Genomic DNA, 12,504 nt, shown 5'->3' with positions numbered 1-12,504 from the left:
AGCGACGTTTCCGGCGCGTTTATAACAGAGAGAGCGTGGAAGAAGAAGGGAGAAGCGACGAAGAAGGGAGGAAAAAAGAATGCGGATCGGTATTTCTCGGTCCCCGGAGGAATATTTCCAAGATTGAAATTTCGGCGATGACGGGAGGAGAGAGGTTTCCCGGCAACAAAGGCAAATTGACGAACGCAGGTGAGACCGTGCATTAATGCATTTGCAATGCCAATCGGGCCGCCGACGCGAAAAGGAAATTCCCGGCGATGGGGATATCATGTAGATGTAGTTTCGCGGTGAATTATTTTATACGTCGCGTGCGCGTGGGAAGGAGGCGGGGGCGGAGGAGGGGGGGGGGAGAAGCGGGAATTTGTAAAGCGCTTCAAACGTACGCGCTTCAGCTTTCGCGAAATATGGAGAAAATTCGTAACAGCCGCGCGCGCGCGGTAACCGTATTAAAATGCGCACCTATAAATAATTTTTTTCTCGCGTCTCACTCTCCCTCTCTCTGAGGATGAAATATGTAAAAGCGCAATTAACGCGATTTTACTCATCGTCGAGAAACTTGCATAAATAAATGAGAAACATTTCCATTTTCCAGTTTTAGCACGTACGTTACATATACATCCCCGAGCGGGTTTAACACACAGGATTACCATCAGTTTCCGATGCCGAGATGGAAGACGGCATAATTTCGATAAGGGTGATATACGAATCAGATTGATTCAGATATCTCGGCTCAGAAATTGCCGTGCAATTTGCCATACAAAGTTCAATATCCTAGCTAAACTCTGTTTCGTAAGGACGGGGTGGGGTGGGGGGGGAGGGGGAAGTTAATAAATATATTCTCCGAAACGGGTCCCGGTATATCCCGGTTAATATATTCCGTGTGATAATAAATGAACGCACGTATCTCGGGCGCTACGCGATATTAATCGATCGCAAGACATTCAATCGGCGATCGGTTCGTTATTGCCGTCCTGCGAGACGCGGCCGGCAATATGCAAAACGATTCTGCTTATACATCACGAGGGGAAGAACGAGAGAGAGAGAGAGAGAGAGGGCTGTCTGGCTGTAGTCGTGGCTCGCGCGTTTGACAGAGCAATGTTTTTCCTCCGGCGAAACGTATTGCGCTCGATCGCGCGAAATGGACCGAGCGCGAGCGCGAACAAAAAACGACAAGCGTGAGTTGTGCGGCACGTTACGACGTAATGTAAAGGCCACGAGGCGTTCTGAGCGAAAAAGTTTTCTCGTTATCCATCCATCCACCCGGGGACCGTCGGGACGAAAAAAGGGCCGGTAAATTGCGGATCCGCAATTCCCGCCAAAGCGACTATCTTTCTCTCTCTCTTTCTCTCTCTGCCTGCGTCTGATCCGCGCGGATGTTTCAATTCGCGGATTATACGGGCATCCCTCTTTCGCGGTTTTCTCCTCTTGTGCGTGGAAACCGCGTATATACCGGCAAAATGAGGAGCGAAAGATGGGTCTCGAGAATCTGTAAGATTTGTGTACACGCAGCGGTCAAAAGTATTGCATTAGAAACGGAGAGGTTACTTTAATGAACAAAGGCATTTATAAATTACATTTCATTATTCACTTTATATTTTAATATCGTAAAAATTAAAAATTGTAACTAATAACAATACAAATATTAAATTTTTGATTCTGCAAAATAGCCTCCCTTTCAATATTGCCGCATATATCCTTGGCATTCTTGACATAATTTCTTTTTAATTATTACTGATATTTGATTATAGCATGTTGCAAAAGTACTCCCACAATTGTAGAGAGAAGAAATATATAGATAATATATTTACGTATATTATTAAAGGGATCCCTCAAGCGTATCTTTTTACCGACAAAAACACCATAATTTTCGGAAGTGTGTCATTTTTTATTGCCTGTATAGAATTAAAAATCTTTCTCCAGGATTGAAGTATACACGCAAATGGACACATGAAAACTCTATACAGTATGAGATTTTATATTGAGAAAAGGAATAAGTATAAAATTACATTTTTATTTATCGACTTCTTAAGGGAATCCTAAAGTCGTCTGTTTTATCGACAAAAACGCCGTAATTTTCGGAAGTGTGTCATTTTTTATTGCCTGTATAGAATTAAAAATCTTTCCCCAGAATTGAAGTATATACGCAAACAGACATGTGAAAACTCTATACAGTATGAGATTTTATATTGAGAAAAAGAATAAGTATAAAATTACATTTTTATTTATCGACTTCTTAAATCAACATGAGAGCTGTCAACTTGTACAAATATTAGTACTTGTATAAATTTTATTTACTTCTTATAAAAGTTTTATAGCTTTTATGCATAAAACAATAACTTTCACGATTTTGTACTGCACCGTAGAGCATTGTCGAACTATAAAAACTGAATTTAATTGCCTAATAAATGGCATTTTTTCGAAAATTTCAATCCGTATGTACCTGAAATATCGGTAAAGTAGAGTGGAAAAAGCAGTGCATCTTCTTTATAAATAACGTGATAGAGAAAGATACGGGATGAGGATTAGATGAGGGCGCTGTAATCGTGTAAGAGTTTGCCGTTCAATGAGGGATCCCCTTAACCTTAACATATGGAAACTGTTTAAAATGCATTAGAACCGCATTTAGAACTACATTAAAATAACGCATAACACATTTTAATATAATAATATCAAAACAAGTATTATAATAATTGCATATTGACTAATTTTAGAAATCGAATAATAAATAACACACCTTTCATAATTTATTTTAAACATGAATCAAACAGTTAGGAGGAAAAAGTGAACAATTTAATCGTTTAATGTTCTCTTTATCTTTCTTTTTCTCTATACTTTTTGAGTGGTGATGCAATATTGTCGACTAATACTGCATATAATTTGTATACGCGTCTCTCTAATACTACGCATGACAAGAGCGCGGAGATGAAATTCCACGATAGGAGCAATTGGATTTAATTAACGTTCGCAGTCTCTTTTCAAACGAGCGGGGCGATGAATGCGCAGCGTCAAATGTTCGAAAGTTAAATATATAACACGCGGAGATAAAAGCTTATACTTTCGCATTATTGTCCGGCACGATTCCGAATTGATATCCGAGCAATATCCGTCAATTTGGCTCGATTCTGCGGTTGTGAATATTTATTTGAGACGACGTAAAGCCATGATATCCGCGATATCCCGTCCGCGGATACTTTAAATTCGTCGCCACGGGAGAGAATCATCGGACGTCCATCGATCCGCCTCTTGTCGATATGAATATCTATTAGACGTAATTGATGTCTCCCATCCGGCGTAGCGAATGCCGCAGTAAATGTCAAAACGGTCTTGTCCGCTCTGACTGATCGGCGTTGTGAAAATGCTCTGGTCGCGATAGACGAGCTGCCAGCTGGATTGTCTCCTGGAAAAATTTCGCTGTCGTTGGAACCATTGGAATATCGAACCGCTTTTAGTTTCCGCGCCAGCTACACACAGAGTGTGTATTGGAAAGAAATAGACGGAAAATAAAACGCTTGGATTTTTCCGCTCTACGTCATTTCAGATCTGATTGCTTTAATTCCGATCGCGAAATTTCCAGTCGTGCAACGAGAGCTTGTTTCCATTCGCTCGTAATTTATTTGTACTGTACCGCTTGACGAGAAACACATTCTTTTGAGAAAATGTATAGTTAACTGTGAGAACGTACGCTGGAAAAGCTAACGAGTTCCCTCTGACCGCGTATTCGCAGTTAATTAGAGTGCTATAGCGCGGTAAAAAAAAAAAGAAATGCAAGAGGGATATAAAAGCTATCGGCAAAGATACTTAACAAGCAAAAGGAAGTTTCAACGTCGGGTCGACAGCAAGATTTAGATGCGGTAATAAGTTAACGGGATGGTAAAAGAGAGCGGAGAGAAACTGACGACAGGGGGAGGAAGAAGGTCTGCAAAGTTTGCGGGAGTGATAGGAGGACAGTAACGCATTTAATGAAAGAGTACGTCTCTGGGCAATGAGAAGAGGAGGGAAAAAAAAGGAAAGGATGTCGGACACTCGACGAGTTAGATTGGACGGAAAAAGTAATGAGAAAAAGAGACGGAAAGGGAGAGAAGGGGAGAAAGTGAAATACGGAGGAGAGAGTACAGGAATATATGGCGACGCGATCAAATTTAAGAGATGGCGGGAAGACAGTACAGCGTGGAAATAATTGGGCGGTAAGATTTAATGCGCCGGTGCGCACTAATGTTTCTCGGGATGTTAATGAGAGAGCATTAAGCACGGCTCCTGTTTGTGCCGAATGCATTTCGCGATAGTTTTATGCGCGATTAAAAATTTCATGCGTTACTCGTGCGACATTAAACATTTTAATTTCGAGAGAGAATTATTCGATATACACGATACACGGTCTGGCTGTAAAGTTTTAGGACTAATTTTATAAAACGTGCCCAAACAGCGCCTATCTTTCGTCACTTGAAGTCTCTCGTATTAATCTTTAACTACGTCTCTATTAAGTTTTATCAGTATTGATTCAGTGCAGTTTATATTCGAACCTGTTTTGTGCGACGTGTTTGTTTTGTCTTGTCATGGAAGCGTTTATTAAGCAACGATAAATATGCGAACAAGTTTTGTGAAAAATTGGATAAAATTATTATAGAAACAAAAGTCAAATGATAAAAAAGTGCAGAGTGGGTTGTAAAAAATTCACTAAGAGCGAAGATAGTCCGATTCTAAATGTCAAGAATGAAAACAATACCCATTGCTTTCTTTGATGTGAAAAGGCACGATTAACAAAGAATTTGTTTCACAAGGGACGAGGAATAATTGAATCGTATAAGATAGAAATTTTATATAATACAATTTTATTTAATAAATTATTATATAATATTGAAAAAAGAAAGAAGTGTTGTTGCTTCTCTGCGCTCCAACTACCGCGCGTTGGCTCTTATGCCATTTTCTTTTTAATTTTTTGATTACTTGAGCCAAATCTCTAATTATTAAATTTATATAATACAATTTTAATTTAATTTTATATAATACAATTCTAATGTTTATATATTATTATTATTATATATAAAACCAGCTTCAATAAACCAACAAATTATTAAAATAAAAAATAATATTAATTTATATGCCATTTTCTTTTTAATTTTTTGATTACTTGAGCCAAATCTCTAATTATTAAATTTATATAATACAATTTTAATTCAATTTTATATGATACAATTCTAATGTTTATATATTATTATTATTATATATAAAACCAGCTTCAATAAACCAACAAATTATTAAAATAAAAAATAATATTAATTTATATGATTGCTAGAGGAATATTTCCAGTAAAGAATTCTTCGTCAGCGTTACCATAATTATTATTTCGATTATTAGCTAATGAGATATTTAACTGGATGCATGTGCACACAGCTCTTGACCGAAATTGATTCACATTTCGCACATGAATCGCAGCACGAGAGATTAATTCATCTCCAAGATATTATCCTGTACACACATAGTATTCAAATATTCGTGTTATCATTTCTACTATCGTATAACTACCCCTCGTTCCCTCTGTAAATAGCGAGAATTGACCTATGCGAGGAATTGCGATCGATTCCCGTCGAGATATCGTCGTTTAACTTCATTTTATAGCGATTCATCAAAACTCAATGCAAGGAGAAGATGAAAGAGCCCGCTTTTTTGCCTCTTTTTTTCGCGCGTGAAAGATACGTCTTCACTTTGCATGAAAAATTCGAATTTTAGAATAATAAAAAAAATGACACGTTGTCACGAATAATCGATGTTACTCCGCGAGCGATACCGACCGAGCGGAGAAAAATTCTGGTTCCCCCGCAGGGTCAATCCAGCAATAAATCTCTCCTTTTGCCGCGCGCGCCGCGGAAACAGCGACGTACCGCGAATCACGATCCGCCATTTACAACGGGCCGAATCCGTGTCCGAACAGGCTCTACTACGTGTCCGTTCCACCTGCAGGGATACCCAAATCCTGCCGGGGAATGGTTCATCGCTCGATACCCCTCCCCCCCGCCTCCCACCCCTGCACTCCGCATCGTTCTCCTCCTTCTCGTCCTGCTTCTCCTCGCCATCCCCTCCCTCTCTAGCAAGAAGAATCGATACACATACCTGAAGTATTCCACGTATCTGTCCGCTCTTCGTCTCGACGATGCGCGAGGCGTAACGAGTCACAGGTTGAGAGGAAGCCGCGCGACCGCGACCGGTCAGAGTTAACAGGACGAGCAGTAGCGCGAGTCCCACGCGCGGATAGTAGCGGCTCCGTAATCTGATCTGGGTCCACGACTGACAGTGAGTTGCGACCAGCGGCCAGATGCGGGCCGCCGGCTGGCATGGCAGCGGCATGACAGCATTTGCTGGCGGCCACCTGAAGCGACGCCACTAGCATAACCGTACGGCGACCTTGGTCGTCGGTATCGGACAGGGCAACCGGTCGGAATCGGCCGGGGGACGAGGGCCGTTCTGTCGGTAGAGGCTTTTCCTAATTCGTTCGCGACGAATGGAACACGAACTTTGCCACGCCGAGGTCCCGCATCACGGTAGTCACTTTCCTTCCGCGCGTTTTATCTCGAGGAGAGCCTCGATGTTGTTCCCCACGCCTCCGGCGTGCTGAAACTGCCACTCTTCGGCCGGAGTCCAAGTTAAATTACTCTCAAAACATCTTGAATAAGAAAGTTGGGAAACGGCCGGGCCTCCATTACTGCAGCAGTCTCGGGACGTCTCTGCAAACAAGCGAGAATTCGATATAGCAAAACATTCGCAAGGGCTCCGCCAGTTTAGTTTCGGTAATAAGAAAATTTTTGCGCGCTCGTCAAAGAGACGAGGGAGATAAATTAGAATTACGATTTTTTTTTTTAATTTCACGGGCTAATAAGCGCCAGACGCAGGATGGCAGTACGTCAGTTTCAAAGAAAATTAATGTTTTCCTTTGAAACTGATTAATTGTGCACGAGGCATGAATTTTTTGTTGTTTGCTTCAAGTATAAATAAATCTCAATTTGAGATCTAATTTTGATAAACCTCTGAAGAAGCGTAAGCGAGAAAAATATCGAGACGAAGTCGCTGAATCAAGACTCAAACCCGAGTTTTTTATCGAGCGACTACTCTGACTTATTTAGACATTTTACACCTCGACGACACTTCTCATTTTCTACGAATATACAAGATGTCCCATAATAAGGGACCCATTTTATCCTACTTATTATAAGACATCCTGTATATCAATAATAACACTATCTTTAATCGGCGTGAATTAACAATTAAGTGATTAATAAATCTCCCATGTGAATCACAATTTTTTTTAAAATTCGCGGTTTAATAAGAGACAGACGCAGGACGGTAATGCGTCAGTTTCAAGAAACTTAGGCCCGTATTTTTATAGTCGTTTCTCGAGTCTCGTCTCAAGAACGTATCAGATGAGATACTCAGATTGGAGTTTTGTGTCTTGAGATACGAACGGTTCAATAGTTACATTTTGATTAAAGATCACTTGAGACTGTATTCAATTGAAAAATGGAATAATTACTCACATGAAATTCGTCTTGAGATTTAAAATATTGATTAAAGCAGCGATACGCGCTTGTTTGAGTAACCTTTTTTTAAATAAGTGTCATAAGTGAATACAAAAGTGACAGAATGTCATCGGTACAAAAAAAGAAAAATTTTACATCTTTTGAAAAAAAAGTTTTTACTTGAATGCATGGTCAAGTACAAACATGTTATTGAAAATAAAAAAACGGATGGCAGTTCCATTAAAGCCAAGCAAGAAGCATGGCTCAAGATTGCATCTGCTTTCAATGCTAGCACTTATATTAATGAAAAGGTAATTATTATATATAATCTAATTATATCTGTATCTTATTATATCTGTATCTCTTAATAAATTCCTCTTCAGACCACCATTCGAAGGGATTTCGTGCATCTCTAATATAACGTTTTGGTAAACGTTCGCGTAATTCCTCATGTATATCATATTGATCATAATTTTCATAAATATCATATTGTTCATAATTTTCAATCCAATTCATTTTAATTAACCTGTACATTGTTAAAAATTTTGTAATAAAAATATTTTCACTATTAGTGCTTCTTTACTATGAAGTAAAAATATTATTTATATTACTTATATTAATCATATATTAATTATTTATATTATATTATTTATTTTATTTATATATTTATTTATTTATTATATTACTTTTTTATTATTAGGTACACTTATATATTATTAAACTGCAATATAAACGTACTTCTATGAATCAATTGATGATTAATCTGTGTAAATTATTTTATAAATTCTGTCAACTTTTCCTCAAGTCACCTTCGAACCACACTTGAGTGATACGCAATTTTTCCCGACTCAAATCTTAGCTGATACGAAATCTAAAGACTATTAATATGTACACGTATGATCTTTTCTCAAGTATCGATTATTGAAATGCAATGAACATAGCTCAAGCTGCATCTCAAGACAAACTTCCTCTGAGTATCTCTATTGAATCGAGATTATAAATGAATATCATATCGATTCTTAAGATTCATTTATTAAACCGTATCACATCTCAAGATTAATTTTAGCTGAGTTTCTCAGCAGAATCACGACTATAAATACGGACCTTAGTTTTTCCTCTAAAACCTCTGAAATCGATCCTCTAAAATCAATTAATTGTGCACGGAGCATGAATTTCTCTTGATTTTCTATCAAGTGTAAATAAATCTCAAGAAATCGCTTTCGAGATTGAAACTGACTATCGTCCTGCGTTTGACTTTTGTTAGCCCGCGAAATTTAAAAAAATTGTGATTTACGCGAGGGTCTTATTAATTTCTTAATTGTAAATTAGAATTACTTGTCACGGGTATCACGATTTTTAAGCGCGAATACGAGAATTTCTTTATCTTATTCAATGATCTGGGATGACCGGGAATATGTTCCGCGATAAAATCTATCAAATCTTTTCAGGCAAAGCCAACGCCCGCATGAGAGCGGGCTTTTGTTCAGGCTTATAATTATAGGCCTATCAATGCAAACGAATCGCGCTAACGCCGATTGCGCCATTCGTCAATTTCTTTTTTTTTAAATCGTTGATCCATTTGATACCGCGTCCGGTTTTGCGGTGAATCCGTTCGGCTGATGAACGGACGCGATCCGATCGAATGGCAGTTTTCGAATTTATGGAATTTGCCGGTCCGGTCGCGCGCGAATGTACGATTAATGCGTTTAACCGAATCAATCACTTTATTAATTAATCCCGCCGCACGATCGACGCAAAGCTCGGCCATTAAATAAATCGAATCTGCCATTGTTGAAATCGCGGCTATAATTAAATTCGAATTTATCCTTACATCCCAAACTCTAAATTCAATATTTATATATTTAGAGAATTATTAGATGCATATTAAAGAAAAAAATCCTCCTTCTGTCTTATTAATCGTATGCAAATGTATTTAATGGAATTTGATAAGTAGAATAGAAAAAAGTAAACATAAAATATAAATCTCTAATATAATTACATTAATCACTATGCTAATTATATTAATCGCTATGCTGATCGCGGCCATAATTAAATTCACATTTATCCTTATACATCTCAAACTCTAAATTCAATATTTATATTTAGAGAATAGTTAAATATTAAACAATGCTTCGAATTGTCTCCATTTTTTCGTTAATTATATACAAATGTATCGATAGATTTAAATAATTAATATAAATAAAAAATAGATTTAAATAGAAAATAAAAAAAAATTAATATGTGTAAGCCTCTTATTAATCGCTGTTCGAGTCGAAAAATTTAATTCACTGAAAATTATATCGGTTCTCACAAACGCCTTTCGCTTTGCAGTGTTAAGTCAAGTTGAGCCTCCCACGTGAATAAACCGGCATTGCAAGCGCCGTATTATCTTAAGTCCCGCATTGTCGTGGGCGTGAAAGAAGAGAAGCGAGGCTGAGAGCTGCGGCGAGAGTGCTGGAGACAGGACAAGGTGGTTGAAGAGCGAGGACGAACGAGACACGAAGGATTGCGGGAGGATGGAGATAGCGGGGCACTGATTGCACCGAGAAACTTATCTCCCCGCAGGACATCTCGCTGATCAACCGTTTCCCTCTGGTTTCCAGCCCCGTCCTCGCCACTTCCTCTCCCCCTCACCCCCACTCCTCTCGTTTCCGCTTTAGGGTTTAGCGCCGTTGGATCGCTCCACCTAAACTTTCCTGTCCGTTAACGATATCGCCGCCAATGGCTGATTTAAATTTTTAATCGCGACTACATTATCCCAGATGGTGATTGGCGCCGTCCGCTCGAATCACGTCAGTCGACAGTTTTCTTTTCCGTACGCCGTCGTTGCAAATTCAAAGTTGACGGGAAACAAATTAATTAGAAAGCGAATTGTGCGAGAGATTACTCGAGGATACAAACTAAATAGATTTTCTTTTCTTTTTTTTTTAAACTTGCTCGATTGTAAAGACAGATCTTGCTTGAAAATTGGTTTTTTCCTTTCGCCTTTCTTCGTCGCATTCGAATATTCCCGAGCTGTAATTTCCCACAGACGAGCGCACGGATCATTATTCTTTTAATTATTTCGTTAAATTTCATCATCGCTCTTTTAATGGATTTCCGCTGTAACTTCCTAGCCAGCGGGCACATATATTATAGCTTGTATTATTAAACTTTTAAGTAAATCCATTTACTCGGCGCGGATGCGTTTCGATGTCGCGATACGTTATAACTCGGCACGTTATTATGTAATATGATTTATTTAACGTAAATGGATGGCAACAAGCGGGACGAGAGATATACGGTGACTTTTGGCGTCATTGCGCGTCATATCTCGCATTCTTAGCGATGGACCTCGACAATGTGTTTTCGTTGAAATTCGAAGATTCGCCGAGGATAATAGATATGGTATTGCCGCCGGGGGATAAGTTTTTACGATAAATTACAACTGTGATTTTCCAAAGTTTCCAATCCAGGAAAGAGAGATAAAGTTCCGGCTCCGATTTTATTTCTCGCAAATCTCGGAGAGATCTCTCTCCGCCCTTCATTATGATACCGCAATTTACGTTTGTTTTTGGATTGCGCTCGGATGAAAATCCACCTCGCGCAAGAATTACACAGGTCTACAAGGTTTTGTTGTTGGGCAGCTGGGGGTCATTTCCGAAGTAATTCTCTGCGTAGAATCCGAATCCGAGGTCAGAATTGTCCCATCACGTCAGGATTTTGAGATATTTGAGGTTATATACTCGAAAAATGGCTTTTTGGGCTACTTTTGAGGTTATGTACAGGACGCACAAAATTTTTTAGCTCTTTTCTTCTAATTGCATCATTTAGTACTACTCTTTCCCTTCAAAATGAGCTGTCGAATGGTCATCTACGATTTTTCCTTGCAAAGTTACGGCCATTTTAAGATGACATGATGAATTCCAAACCCTGCGCCGTTATAGCCCAACAACCTCATGAGCATTCACATTAAACCTGTAAACTTTGAACTATAAACCCGAAAACCTGGGCTGAAAACTGTATATGTGGGTTTGATGGAGAATCTGAAATCAGATTTTGAAAATTCAAGATGGCGGATCCAATATGGTGGACAAAAATTTTAATTTCGCTCAAATTTGAACTGAGAACTGAAAACATGGATTTTTGGGGTCGCTGATCTGGAATCTGATTTCAGATTCTCCATCAAACCCACATATACAGTTTTCAGTCCAGGTTTTCGGGTTTATAGTTCAAAGTTTACAGGTTTAATGTGAATGCTCATGAGGTTGTTGGGCTATAACGGCGCAGGGTTTGGAATTCATTATGTCATCTTAAAATGGCCGTAACTTTGCAAGGAAAAATCGTAGATGACCATTCGACAGCTCATTTTGAAGGGAAAGAGTAGTACTAAATGATGCAATTAGAAGAAAAGAGCTAAACAATTTTATGCGTCCTGTACATAACCTCAAAGGTAGCCCAAAAAGCCATTTTTCGAGTATATAACCTCAAATATCTCAAAATCCTGACGTGATGGGCCAATTCTGACCTCGGATTCGGATTCTACGCAGAAAATTACTTCGGAAATGACCCCCAGCTGCCCAACAACAATCATGACCTCATTTTTTGTAGACCTGTGTTATTATCGCAACTGTACGTGGGGTTCGCGATAGAAGAGAAGCGAGGTCAAAGGGGAATTCAGTCGTTATCGGGCTCACGTGCGATTGCTGAATATCCATTATGCATCTTGCCTAACCGATTTAATCGATAGAGCGATATCGATCCTAATGAAATCTCGGCGTAAGAGCGGTGATCGATAATCGCGATTAGATCGGCCAACGTGGGTCAATTTGGTTATCGCGCGAGCAACGGGCGCGAGACTTTCAGTCATTCAACGGTGGAACGGAGAACCGGGACTAATTTAATTCAAGCCCCAATTATCGGTCGTACCGATCCCCCAGGCGGCTCTAACTTTCGCCTCCCGATATAACGTTCACCGTTTCCCGGAGGATTCCGCGCGGCTCCGGAAACAGACGTG

General features: G+C 39.2%; 1 protein-coding gene across 9 annotated transcripts in view; it reads right to left on the bottom strand.

The window, feature by feature from the left end:
- The window catches only part of Nlg-5 (neuroligin 5), a 254,643-nt gene that overhangs the window by 45,026 nt on the left and 197,113 nt on the right, over nt 1-12,504 (bottom strand). For all 9 annotated transcript variants that reach the window (XM_083101777.1, XM_083101771.1, XM_083101772.1 and 6 more), the window contains one exon: nt 6,109-6,719. In XM_083101777.1, coding sequence (XP_082957903.1) covers nt 6,109-6,342 — 234 coding nt within the window. In that variant the 5' untranslated portion in view covers nt 6,343-6,719. The remainder of the gene's footprint in view (nt 1-6,108; nt 6,720-12,504) is intronic.

The sequence above is a fragment of the Camponotus vicinus genome, unplaced genomic scaffold (assembly GCF_025532165.1).
Source record: "Camponotus vicinus isolate PSW18456_S1 unplaced genomic scaffold, iyCamVici1.0 SCAF_6, whole genome shotgun sequence".
In the NCBI taxonomy this organism is placed as follows: domain Eukaryota; kingdom Metazoa; phylum Arthropoda; class Insecta; order Hymenoptera; family Formicidae; genus Camponotus; species Camponotus vicinus.
Note: the sequence above shows the minus strand (reverse complement) of the source record. Positions and strands in the feature narration are given on the sequence as shown.